At 40.2% G+C, this 13,716-nt stretch overlaps 1 protein-coding gene across 8 annotated transcripts in view; it reads right to left on the reverse strand.

The window, feature by feature from the left end:
- Window positions 1-13,716, reverse strand: part of rims2a (regulating synaptic membrane exocytosis 2a) — a 183,664-nt gene that overhangs the window by 140,893 nt on the left and 29,055 nt on the right. For 3 of the 8 annotated variants that reach the window (XM_028579480.1, XM_028579473.1, XM_028579478.1), the window contains exons 2-3: window positions 5,710-5,920; window positions 5,071-5,082 (exon numbers count right to left, since the gene is read on the reverse strand). In XM_028579480.1, the coding sequence (XP_028435281.1) occupies window positions 5,071-5,082; window positions 5,710-5,920 (223 nt within the window). Of the gene's footprint in view, window positions 1-5,070; window positions 5,083-5,709; window positions 5,921-12,321; window positions 12,415-13,298; window positions 13,332-13,716 lie in introns of all 8 variants that reach the window. The other 5 variants (XM_028579472.1, XM_028579476.1, XM_028579479.1 and 2 more) reach the window with 3 other exon arrangements.

Consider the following 13,716-nt stretch of genomic DNA (forward strand, 5'->3'; position numbering starts at 1 on the left):
ACTGTATCCGTGTCACATTCTCATTAGGGGCTGAGCCCCCCTAAAGGTCTGATCCTAGAATCACCCCTGGTTGACAAGCACACATAATGTGTCATTTCTGACTCAGTCTGTGCTGTGTGACCACAGCTTGGGCTTCAAACCGAACACAGCTGTTTTCATCACCATCATTGTGTGTTTCTCTTCATGTTGTTAGACAACTGCAGGACCATGAAGTCATGGGGCCAGAGAGGTCATGTGAACATGTCAGCAAAAACTGTATGCTGTGTTCACCTGCTGTAGGAATAACTGTCTTGTAGATGCGGGTTTAAACAACTTGAAATAGCTCCCATATTATCATCTGAAAAGTGGGAAGCGTTTTTAGGTAGCCTAAGCTTATGGCCATCATCTTTTCCACATTTAGCATTTTGTCTAGAATCAGGGGAAATAAAGCTAACAACGTTAGCACCCTTTAAAAGTCATTGTACAGCTAATTTGGAAAATGCAGAGTTGTGCATCTTTCTGCAAACATAAAAATCTCAACTACAACTGAGAGAAATGTAGTCTACACTTAGCCATATGTTTTCAAGCTCTGCAGCATATATGCAAAGGATGTGCACCACAACAAATGAATTTCTTCTGTGATTTTCCATGTTTCAACACATTATAACACATTTAATGATATTCAATGAAAACACTATCTTCTTTGCTACACAGATACTGTAACATTACATGCAGTTCTCTTTATGTTAACATTGCAAGTACACTAGTTAGTTAGGATTAAGACATGTTTAACACATTTTAAGAATTATGCATTTATAGTCTCAAAATCAACAATAAAGTGGAAATTTGGAATACACTGTGAAACCGGTTAAAGCATATGGAATGAAGAGAGTCCATATGTTATCTTCTGATGATGAGATAAATTTCTGCAGTGCTGTTTAGAGACTCACAAATCTATAAACTGTACTACAATATGCTATTCACTAAAATAATGTTTAAAATTGAAAGAAGACCCTATAAGGAACCGTAGGACTTCCTCTTTGATTTTATAGCAGAAATGTTGAGGGGCCAAGAAGCACATGTAATGTGTTCAAGACTTGCTTGAATCACAAATGACTTCCTCCCCAGAGACTGTTGATTCCTCAGGCCCTTTTGAAGCCACATCAGAGGAAATGGTGGGGAGCTGCACCGCTACAAGCAGGGATTGTAAAGACTTCACAACACTGACACACAGTTTATCTATATCAAAGGCATTTTATATTTTTACCCCTGAAACGCCACTCTCTACTTTGTTCTTCAAGTATCTGCTGCAGAAGCTAAGCTACCTGGTAAAATCAATGAACAGTGATTGTCATCAACACAGATATTCTATCAGGGTTTTTTTTTAATCTATTATTCAGCTTGTTGTGATAAGGCAAAGTGACTGTATATCAAATGAGTCGTAGATTTAGCAAAATGTTACATTATGTTATTGGGCAGAACTGTAAGTCTTCAGTTGGGTCAAAGTGTATATTCTTTTACCAGCTGTTTAACTCTCAGTCCCTCTATATCGTATTCCAGTGTGCCATAGCTCTGCTACCTGTCCCAGACATAGAGACATGTAAATATTCAATGGCGTTTCGCAGAACAAGATCTCTCTCGCCACTGCTGTCACCATCTGTGAGAGAGGGAAAGAGAAGACGGATGGAAAAAGGGCAGATTTCACCACTGCCACCTCTTTCACTGACATCCAAGCTTTCTGAAAAGCTGCTTGGGTATACCAAAATGTGGCCCGTTGTTCGTGGCAGAGTAATCACAGCTTCTGTCCATCTGCGACTACAAGCAAGAACACACAAAACAATCAGCAAACCATATCACTAAACTCCTAGTGGACCACTGTGTATATACTGTATCATTAACTCATAATTAAAACCCTGTGGTGTCTTCTGTATTGGCTAATAATGTGCAGCTAGCATAAAACAACATTCACAGCCCAACAACAACAACCTACTTCTGCAATACTACCAGCTAAATAACTTAATGCCCAGATAAACATTTCAATTATGCATTCATTTAAAATGCCAATGTAAAGATAATGAATTGCAAAATCATTGATTATAAATGAATGCAGTAAACCAACCCAAATCACCTATGCTGACATCAGGTCAATCGTGAACTACTCGCAGGTGTTTACTTGGTTAACTTGCACTTCAGCTCAATGATGGCTCCTCCTCACATCCTCTTAGCGACCTCCTGGTCAAACAGCGGAGCATTTTCAGTACAAGACTGATCCAGCCATCCCCCCCTCTGTGTCAGGGCAGAGGGGGTTGGGAGGCTTCCCCCTAACAAACTTAGACCAATACAGACACTCTCACACTTCAATCATCTGATCAATAACTGCGCTACAACTTTACAGTGACAGTATACTTTACATTTCATTATACAGTACCTGTGCAGTGCACAATTTACAGCAAAGATTCTCCCACTTATTTAAGTAATTATTGATAAGTATTGCTCACAGCTCTTCAGCTGCTGTTAGTTGAATTTTAAGATGGGATTAATAAAGTACTCTATCTATCTATCTATCTTTAGCCTTGACACATCTTCTGTTCATTTCCATGCTCGCTCTCTGTTTCTCTGACTGACACTGTCATTTAAACTTCTGCATCCTGCCATAAAAGCTTACTCTGCTCCCATGCCAAAGACTAGCCTATGTATCAGCAATTTCTTGGATTTTCAACTCATTCTGAAAGCATCTGAAATATGTCACTATTGTCAAGCACAGAGATGAAGTGCAGTGACTCCTCTGGACCGGCATCAAATGTTTACTCCTGCATCTTCCATTGGGGTTTGCAGCTGTATCTCAGTATAGACAACTACAGCAAATCGTTACTGAATTCCTTTCTAAGCAACACTACAGTATATTGACAACAGCATCCACGATCTATATGGAGAGTTGACCTGGAGTGCCGGGAGGCCAGGGCACCACCAGGCAAATAGCTGGCATTGCCTCAGTGGCACATTCCAGGGCCTCTCTGCCAATGCCCGGACCGTCCATCGCCAGCCTGCTGCCACTGTTAATACTCAACACCATCTGTACAACAAGGTAACCGATCTCCCAGCTATTATCTATCAGTGAACAATGGCCGCCTGTACAACTGGGGTCTTGGCAGTGAAAGGAGCAGCAGGGCAGAGGTCTCTCCCAGTGTTCCTGCTGCTCAGTTGTTTGGATCAAACCTGCTGGTATGTACTTCTCCTCAGGGTGACTTATAGACTGTTGAGTTACTGTTTGGCTGTCAACAGCTAAACCCAAGCAGGTTAGAGATAAAAACCTGCTATGGGAAATCTATGTCATACGAGGACAGAGCAAATATATGACCCCTGTGAAGTGTTCCTCTGGCTGTCTTTGTGCAACTCACTAAAAAAATATAGCATCACAGATATAGACAATCCCCAAGGCTATTCAATACTGCAATCAGTGCAATTTTAGCGTTCCCTTTCTGATCTATAGTGTTCTATAGATCACATGTAGGACTGCATGTTAGCGTTGAGTTGGGATGGTTTGGATCGGGTGTGGGATTTCATATTGATCTAAACCCTATTCTACCAATAGAGTGCTTAGAAAAGCAACTCCCCTTATCTGCTTGTTGGAGTAAGTATTATTACAAAGCAATATTAATCTAACCTGACTCCGCCAGATGGATCGCTTCGCATTTGCTCGGCATATCCATCTGGGAACTTTCCGTTGGAGAACTTTTGGGAAGGGGCAGAAATACTGGTTAGCTGATTGGATGAACCATCTGTCTATCACCTATGTTGGTGATAGACGAGCCAAATCAACCAATCAGATCCACGAAGCGTAGGAAAATACAACCACAAGCCCGCCCCTGCTGCTGCAGGTAACGCATAGCTCGTTAGCTCAGCAATCAAGCAACGTGTCGGTAAAGGAGATTTGCCGTTTGTGTAACGAGAATTTAGGAATAAAAGGAACCATTTCAGGTTCCCGGTCCATATTCCAAAAGAAGGATCCAAGAGAAAAAAAGCATTAGTGAGCGGCTAACAGAATTAGGGCTACCGTTGTCTGAAAATACTGGTTAGCTGATTGGATAAACCATCTGTCTATCACCACCTAACCCACCTCAAAACCAACGCTGATTGGCCCGGTCGTTTGGCTAACGGCTCCAAATTTTCTCTACCTCAAGATGCCAGACTGATCTGGGAGGAGAACTGGAGCTCGCCAGATTGGGACGGTCTCACGAGGCTAGTATTAATCAGCAATGGGGTAATAATCCAAATTAGCTCTACATTACTACCTATATGTTTAAAGAAAGGTCCAATTTGAATGGGTTGAACAGTAATTTAGTATTGCACCTACATCAAATTATAGGACTCACAAGAAACAGATTGAAAAAAATAAAATACAAAAGAGGTCAAAATCTGTGCAGCATTAGGGCTAACTCCCAAAATGCTGGATGCCACAGTTTCCATAATGCAACACGATGACTGGTACACACCCTTATCATTAAAGTTAGCTTTCTGCTAAACATTTGTTGAAAGAAAGTCTCAAGCCCACACCGATATAACCCAGATGACATCATCAGGGTTATTTCTTCACACTTTGTAGAGCTCACTCTGGAGCCACATAAGATAGATACAACTGTTTTCACAGTCTGAGTAGAAATCTGTGTGACGGGTAAATTTAACGTCATGTGTAACATCGGTGGAGCGCTCCTGTTTTATTCCTTGAGTCTTGTCTAAGCTTTATCCTTTTTAATTCCAACCTTATCTGTCTTTTTGTCATTTAACACTCTTTGTATCTCTGTTTAAGAAGCACAATATCAAAATCATTTCTACCCTCTTGAAAACAGCGTGTCTTTAATGAGCTAATGTTTAGTCAGTGTTTATTTCAGAATGACGTGGTAGACTCACAGACAAATACTAATCAGGACTTTTCTTGTTTTTGTTTTCATGTCATTGTTGGCTGCTGTATGTGTGTTTGTATATATATATATATATATATAAATATATACTGTATATACACATCACAGTTTTTCATGAACAATGTTTGTGTTCAGACATAGTCCCAAGAAACGCAGAAAAGGATTTGCTAACCACTTTGTCCTCCTGTTGCAATTCCATGAGAGCAGGAATGCAGCAGAAAGAAAGAATGAGGGAGACAGAGGGGGGGGTGGGATAGGGAGAGAGATTGTGAGTGACATTAGTAGGTCCTGGTAGTACAGTCACATTCCAACAGCAAAGGATTGGATGGTATCGCATAAAAACACTCAAGCTCATGATTTAAATTTAAGCGGTCTAATACTAAAAGCTTTGGCTTAGTCCGTGGGGAGGATTTTACAGAGGTTAGTTAGGAACTGGTGTGCCACATTATACAAAAGGGACCTTTATGGGAAAAGTAAAGGAGGAACAGTTCCCTCCAGTGGTGAAATAGGACAACTGTAAGTTACAGTAAACATGAATAAGAAATCTACAGCTGGTAATTAACACATAAGAGTGAACAGAATTAGAATAAAAGCATGCAGGAAGAGATATTCTGACTGGAGTACATGTTGATAATCTGAAAAAGAGTTGCCATTAGAGACACTGTTGGCTCAATTCCCAGATTATGATTTCACTGCAACGTTTCATAACCTTGGATTTAAAATCGTAGTGTAGGGGAAATTTGCCTGAGGGTGGGACATCTGCATGTGTGTGTATGTCCTAATAAATACCGAGCATGCAAGCCAGTGTTACCTTATTTGACCGCAGAGACACTCGTCCTCCGCACCGAGCACAGAATTTGGTTTGGCAATATGAACAGAGGTGGCCACAGCCATCGGCAAACTTGGTTTTGTGGCATATCCCACAGGTTGGGGCTTCGCTGTTCTGGTCCTGAGTCGGCTTAGACTCTTCCCCCATCTTTTTAACCTGGTCCTTGTACGATTCAAACTGCTGGTGCAACTTCCTGTAAGCGAATGGGAAGAACAGAGGTTAGGAAAAGAGAGATTAGATTTGGTGACCTATAAAAAAGAATGTTTGTGTTTGATTCATTTATTGAATGCTTATGTGGAAAGGAACAAATATATAGCAAAGCACCAATGCTACATACCACAGCATTTATAGCCTAAGCTCATTTTCAATGTTTCTTAAAACATTCATCAGAATAACATTGACCTAAGTACAGTATAAAGGCTTATTTTCTCCAAAAAGGGCTGTGCTTTAGTGAGCCTTTTGTGTAATCAGTATGAGCTTATAGGATAGATTCACATCATATTTTCTGTTGTAGTCTAACTTGCAGACACATATGTTTATGACAGAGTTGGATAACAATCTTTGTGCACCAGATTTATCCCTCCTATTGCCACCAGTCTGATTCATGTGTTCAGTCCTGTTCTCTTACACAATACGCTCCTACTATGAACTGACTAACTGATATAACCTCGGACATGTGCAGTGTGTAAGGAAAAGCAGACACCATGACCTCAGAAGCTTCAAAGCTGAGCTCCTCCTTTGATACTGCACCTCCCACAAAACGGGGGGGGGGGGTATCAAATTTGCAAGTTTAAGAACATCACTTAATTCCACTTTCTCAGGTTCCCCTGCATTTAATGAATCATTTGCACCTGTGTTTCTGTAGCAGGACAGTCGTAAGGTGAGACAGAACACCTTAGAGACATAGCTATATTACAAATTCACACAATTAGGATTTCTCTATTGTATTACTTAAGAAACCATTGGTTTCACAGACAGTAGTGCAGTGTCTATTGTGTTACTGTTTGTGTCCTATAGATGGCCTCCTACTGATACATTACACCCGATCTCATACAGTGGGTCCTTGACTTCTAACAAGTCCTGAGAGGCTACTGAAAAAAACTGCATGAACTCTTCACATGCATTTTGTATGACACATGTCAATTGAGCGTCTCCTTGGAAACTAAACACTGGGCTGACTTCATAATCTGCCGATTAGAATTGGTTTCGCCCCACATATCCCCTGCAACATTCATTAGCACTTGTGAATTATTGAGCAACGCTATCCTTTTACCACATACAGCTCTGCGTTTGAGATAAATGTGCTTCCTTTACCCACAACCAGACCTTTAGAGCCCAAATGTAACGGCCACACACCACCTGAAGACTATCTGTGCGTGCGGTTGTGTGAGCGAGTCTCTGTGCCATCTGAACATTAGACAGAGTGCCATTGGCATGCCCCCCGTTGTACCCACTGAGGGATTAAAGGGCTAATTGTGTCACAGCCTTTGTGTGTTTACCAAGCAGAGATTAGTATGTAGCCTTGTTCAACAGATCCCACCAAATCTCATTTACTGACAGAGGGGCTGATAACAGAGTGATGAAGACTGTGATACAAGAGGTAAAGCCACCGTCTCCAAGGATCAAGGAAATAAGACTACAAACAATCGTGTTTTAGTCTCACCTAATCTCCCTTTACACTCAAAACGTTTACAGAGACATGAGCTCGATCCAGGCCAACTACGTTACATGGACGAAGGGCCACTGATCTATTGTCAGACAAGGTCACTGAGAAGAGCTGTTAAAGATAAGCAATGATTACCTCTCCCTTCCTCTGTATCACGTCACTTCCTTTAATGCTCACTCACCTCTTAGGGGGCTAAATAGGTTATAAAACACAATTTAAAAAAATCATTTTCACAGGTGAGAGTTTTACAAATTTGACTGAAGTCTGTATATAGGCCATGTATATATATGTTGATTCTAAGATGGTCACTGAAACATCAAGGAGCAAGACTGAACAGAGAGTAATGCAGCAGATTTAAATACAACAAATGAGTTACCAAGTAACATGTATGACAGCAGGCAGCTGGTACACAGTGCCCATTCCAGAGGGTTTGCTTATTTGGTCAACACGGTCAAATGTAGGTGACACTGCTGACGAGTAATCATACGCAGCTCATTGTCCCATCCCACGCTAGCGTATCGGAGCTCTCTTACCTCTGGGCCGCACCAGAGCAGCTACACACAGCCGGTAACCTGAGCCTCTCTCTTGGACATATGACAGACCCAACAGCGAGGGTGAACTGCAAGCTCTCCGCAAACTCCTGGATTCTACTTCTGCCACCACCTGTCTGAGCTGAACTTTAGCTTCTCTATCATCCTTAATACATCACGTTGGCACTGAAAGCATAGCTAGACATGACAGTGTATTAACCGGCTTATAAGTATGTGTATTAAAAGCATCCATTTAAAAGGGGAATTATTACCTTCCTTGGTCAGTGTATCTTTTGGACATTCAATTCTTTTGAAAAAATTTGAAAATTGAATTACAAAGCTTTTTCCTTTTCATGGTCAAAAGGAGATGAGAGAAATTTTAAATATGCTTTGATTTTCATTTTCTATTTCATATAACAAAAAATAAAATCACTAGAAAACAGAAATGAAAAAGGCCAGGTTTTTTTTATATTCTGAGACCGGATGTTGTCATTTCCAAGGCAACAGCGCCAGTGTACCAGTGTTTCAGCACAGGCTAAAATGACTTTGGAGTCCTACTCTGATGTGATTTTAGATATGGCGAAAAAATGCCTGTCATGTGCAGAAATCTCTGTGCCCATATCACAGGGAAGTGGGGGTGCAAGAGGATTTTCTGCAAGAAATGTGAGGAGATTTTGCACTGAAAATGGCTAAAACACGATGTGACCATAGACTGTATGGACTCATCTGACACCATGCTGAAGTTAACTTCCGCTTCGCAGCGTCTGATTCTGCAGTTGAGGGAAACTTGTAGCCCAACTTCCTGAGCGACTCATCCTGTTTTTTTTGCACCTCTATACAAGAATATGGAAATGAAATACATCCTGAAATGAATAAATGAGGCAATACATATAAAGATATAAATTAGTCAATATAGTTCAATAGCCTAAATACATATGTTTTACTTTTATTTATTTCAGGGGACTTTATTTTATATGTAATGTTACACATTTATTTCCCTATTTGCACATTATATTTAAAGTGCTCATATTCTGCTCATTTTCAGGTTCATAACTGTATTTAGAGTTTGTACGAGAATAGGTTTATGTGGTTTAATTTTCAAAAAACACCATATTTTTGTTGTACTGCACATTGCTGCAGCTCCTCTTTTCACCCTGTGTGTTGTGCTCTCTGCTTTAGCTACAGAGTGAGGCGTCACACTTCTGTTCCATCTTTGTTGGGAGTCGCACATGCTCAGTACCTAGGTAAGGACTACTAGCCAGTCAGAAGCAGAGTATGAGGGCGTGCCCTGACAGTACCTAGGTAAGGACTACTAGCCAGTCAGAAGCAGAGTATGAGGGCGTGCCACACTAGCAGCTAGGCGAGCATTATAACGTGTGTTCCAAAGTGACCACGTTTGTCTCTGAAGTAAAGGCTGGACTACAATAGAGCTGTTTGGAGCAGTTTGGGAACAGTGTTTTCTGTTGGAGATGGTAAGTCCCTTTGGGGGGGACTTGGTATTTTCACTTTGTAAACCTATAACATGCACAAAAAGATATATAACACAATAAAAGGAAAGGGAAAAACAAGTATGTTGTGAGAAAAAAAGGAATGAATCTCCCACAAATTGCAACAGAAAATCTGACAAATGTTTATTACTCATAAAAGTCTCCTCTATAAAATATAAGTTCAAGTCCAAGTTGAAAAATACTGAAGCACCATTATTTATGCAAATTAGCACATATTTAATTAGCCAATGCATAGTCATTTGCATAATTAAACATGCACGTTCAGAATACTTGTAATACAAGAGATTATTGTCTTAATGTAAATAATCAACTGGGGAAGTTTAATGGAGATATCTGTTACTTAAAATATTTTCCCTATTCACCTCTAGTGTCTCTTTAACATAGGCTGCAATGGGAAACTGGCATTACTGATTTCAGTATTGTTCAATACTTTCCACCACTTGGATTTCTTAGGACTGTTTATGTTATAGAGGAGACTTTTATGAGACTAGAGCAGTTGAAAGAGTTTCTGTTGCAATTTGTGTGGGGTCATGTTGCATAATGCCGGTACTAAGAGTCAGAGGGAGGCAGGGAGAGGGAAATAAATAAATGTGACATTTTGAAATAAAAGTCCGTTCAAGCATCATCAGAGCAGGGTTCCAAAGCATAGACTGTAAATATTAATATTAACAGTCTATGTTCCAAAGCCATTTTAGCCTGTGCTGAAAGCGACACTGGTACACTGGCACTGTTGCCTTGGAAATGACAACATCCTGTCTCTGAATAGGAGACTCTTTTTTTTCATTTCTATTTTCGAGTGATTTAATTTTTTTGTTATATGAAATAGAAAATGAATATCAAAGCATATTTTTAAATATCTCTCATCCCCTTTTGACCCTGATTGTCCTTTCTGCTCTGGTTTGGTCTCTTGACAAACTTTTGAGAAACATATCTGTCTTTAGCTTGCTAGCTGCTCTACTGCCCAAGTTAGTTGCTAGCTTTGTGAAATTTAGCCGTTTGGTGTCGAGTATGTAGCATACAGTAGGTTTATGCTAAAAACAGCTTTCTGCTACTGCTGGGAATGAGGTTGTTGAGAGAAATGACACCAAACCGTTTAAAGTAGCCTAACGTTAACGTTACCTTTGCAGACTGTAAAACTAACAAAATAAAGCTACAACAGACTGAATGCTCCAAAGTGCTGCAGAGTTGAATGACAATTGTCTGTGGACATGTACAAAACATTTTTCATTAGTCAAATTTGCTGTGTACTTTGGGTAAAGTAAAACCTAACTTTACTTGAAGTTGCTAAATTCCATTCACCCCAGCATGCTAGCAACCCTTTACATCCCTTAACAGCACACATTGTGACAAAGCAGGAAAAGCACAGGTGTAATTAATAACAATACTAATTGGTTAAATTCCACTTACATGTGCATGTTCCTAAGTCCTGGTAATTAACATTTGTATAATTAGTTACACCTGCACTATTACTATCACAAGTCAACATGCCTGCTGTCAAGAAACTACCTGATAAACAATCAATAGTTTACTCTTTAGTGATATTGGGATTTTGAACGGCTACTGTGTATTTTGCAGAATCTTTTCAAATATAGTGAACAATGTTGCAAATAATAAGTGATTCAGACAAAGCTCTATTGCTCAAATACTCATATTAACTAACTCACTTATTAATTCAGTATTTTGGGAAATTTGCCTGAAGCTACAGCTTCAAGCTACTCATCACCATGCATTCCAGCAGAAAAACTAAATAAATGAATTTTAAGAAATTACATGTTTCATGTTACAAGTTTCTCCTGTAGGACGTAGGTCAGTTGTCAGCAGGTGCCATTGACTGCTACAGTTGAAAGACAGGTCTTATGTTGTGACTGAATATATAGGGCCCTCATGTGAGGAGGGCCCACAAAAATACTATAATGAATAGCCGGGGATGCGGGAAGGGGCCCATAAAAAAATGCCTATGTACAGGGTCCAGAATTTGGTGCTATGTCCCTGCTCACAATTCATAATTTTTCCTTCTTTTTTTAACACACACTAGACACATTAGACAGTTTTAACCCTTCAGACTGTGGTATTTAATGTGTGCATCCAGCCCCAGGTAACTGAGGGCCACAGTGCCTTTGGTTCACTATTCTACTTGGGAGTTAACTAACATTCACCTGATGTCCCTGCTGTAAATAAGTCCATACAGTAATTAGCTTATAGATAACATTAGCCCAAAAGCTTTATTTGCAGACATATATAAATATATATATATATATATATATATATATATATATATATATTTTGGGCATTTTTAGGCCTTTATTGAGAGGACAGCTGAAGAAATGAAAGGGGAGAGAGAGGGGGATGACATGCAGCAAAGGGCTACAGGTCGGAGTCGAACCCGGGCACGCTGCATCGAGGAGTAAACCTCTACATAAGGGTGCCTGCTCTACTAACTGAGCTATCCGGGCGCCCTACTTGTGTACATTTTGATCACAGATCAAATGATGGCAATAATTTAAGAAGTATTGCTCAATATATACCAACCATATACAGTCTATGATACCAACATGTAATGAACTCTATTTGTGCGCTATATGTTTTATTGCATAAAATGTAATAGTATCAACAATATATGTTGTTTTTCTTCTCGACTTTAGTATATTAGTACTGGTACCACCTTGCAAAGATTTATTATTATGTCACTTATAAAAGTAGGACCCACAATTGACCACCCCTCCCACAACTCCACTCTCTTCCTCGTACGCTTCAACAAACACTGAGACATTGTGTAACATAGTCTAATATCCACTATGCTCAAACATACTGTGCGTCCAGCTGCTGGGATCACTGCTGTATATTTGTGCCTGCTGAGAGGAGATCAAAAGGGGTCTGTTCTTTTACTTACGCGTCTGGCTCTGGCTCCTTGTCATTTTGGGACTTTTGCTGGGGCTGAAGGACGTTATTTACCAGCTCAGTGATCCCACTAAAGGGAAACCACCTGTTCAAATAAGCAAAATGTGACTGGAACATCGCAATAAGGCATCATGGGAGAAAGGTCCTGAAAGGAGTTTTTTAGGAAGCAGGTCAGATTCTAAGAAGTGAACATTAGCAGGGACATTCACTACAACCAGCGCAGAGAGAGGAGAAGGCCGGGACATGGGCAGAGCGGCGATTAGTGGAACATTGACAACCAGACACAGTGTCAGAAATACAGAGAAAAAGATAGACGAAAGAAAGAAAGAAATATGATACAGACAGACTTATAGTAGAGGGAAGGCGAGAAGAAGCAGGAAAGCTCTACAGCCAATGGAAATGAGAGCTGCATCAAACGCCCAGCTGAGGGTAACAGGAGTGTCATTTATTCCAACCTGGTGGTGCAGTAGGGGTCAGGTAATCAGACTGGTTAGGCCTACGGGTGGATTTAGTCAAAATGCAGCTACAGTACGGTAGAGCAGGGCAGGTGCATCAAGTCCATTTTTGTGATTGAATTACAAGGCTGCACAAGCCAGTCAGAGTGCAGATGACACACTGGATGAGAATGGGCAGCCAGTTAGAGACCAGGGACAATGGGAAAGGGTTTGGGGGCCTGGCTATAACAAAGCTGGTAGAAAGGAAAAGCCGTCGTCATTGATGTCATGGAAGTCAGCTGTTTAATGTCAAGCACAGAATGCAACAATCTGTTCAATGCTACTCAGTCAAAGCTCATATAATATGCCACTGTGCAATCTCTGTGCTACCACAGCTGTTTTCCATGACATTAGTGACATTTCTTTCATTTCACCCCCAGAGACAAAGAGGAGAAAGCCACAGGAAGCACACAGCACCGACTGACAGGAAGAAGTGTCAAAGCCTAGAGCACTCTGGGTAATGCAGTTCACTTACTGTGCCGGCTGAGGCTTTGGTTCTTCTTTGATCCTAAAACATAAAAAATAAAAAGGTGTGCACAGCTCAGTGCATACAGAACACAAAGAGATGACGAAAACACAAAATACTGACACAACTGATAGCACAAAAAATGTGTATGACATAAATAATACTTAAGCTGTAATATGAATAATATTCAGGATATTATAGATGATGCTTTGATGAAAAGGATGACAACGATGTGGTAAACAACATGAAAAAAATTAACATTCTGAATTAACATTCAGAATGACTAAAGATGACGTAAAGTAAGTAAGGGATTTGGACAAACTTAAACTTAAATATGACTGCTTCATGTGAGTAACACCCTCTCTCATACTGGGTAGCTTTACATTACTTTTTATGGTACCTTGGCTTTCTACATCAACTCTTTTAC

Source organism: Perca flavescens, chromosome 6 (genome assembly GCF_004354835.1).
Source record: "Perca flavescens isolate YP-PL-M2 chromosome 6, PFLA_1.0, whole genome shotgun sequence".
NCBI classification, from domain to species: Eukaryota; Metazoa; Chordata; class Actinopteri; order Perciformes; family Percidae; genus Perca; species Perca flavescens.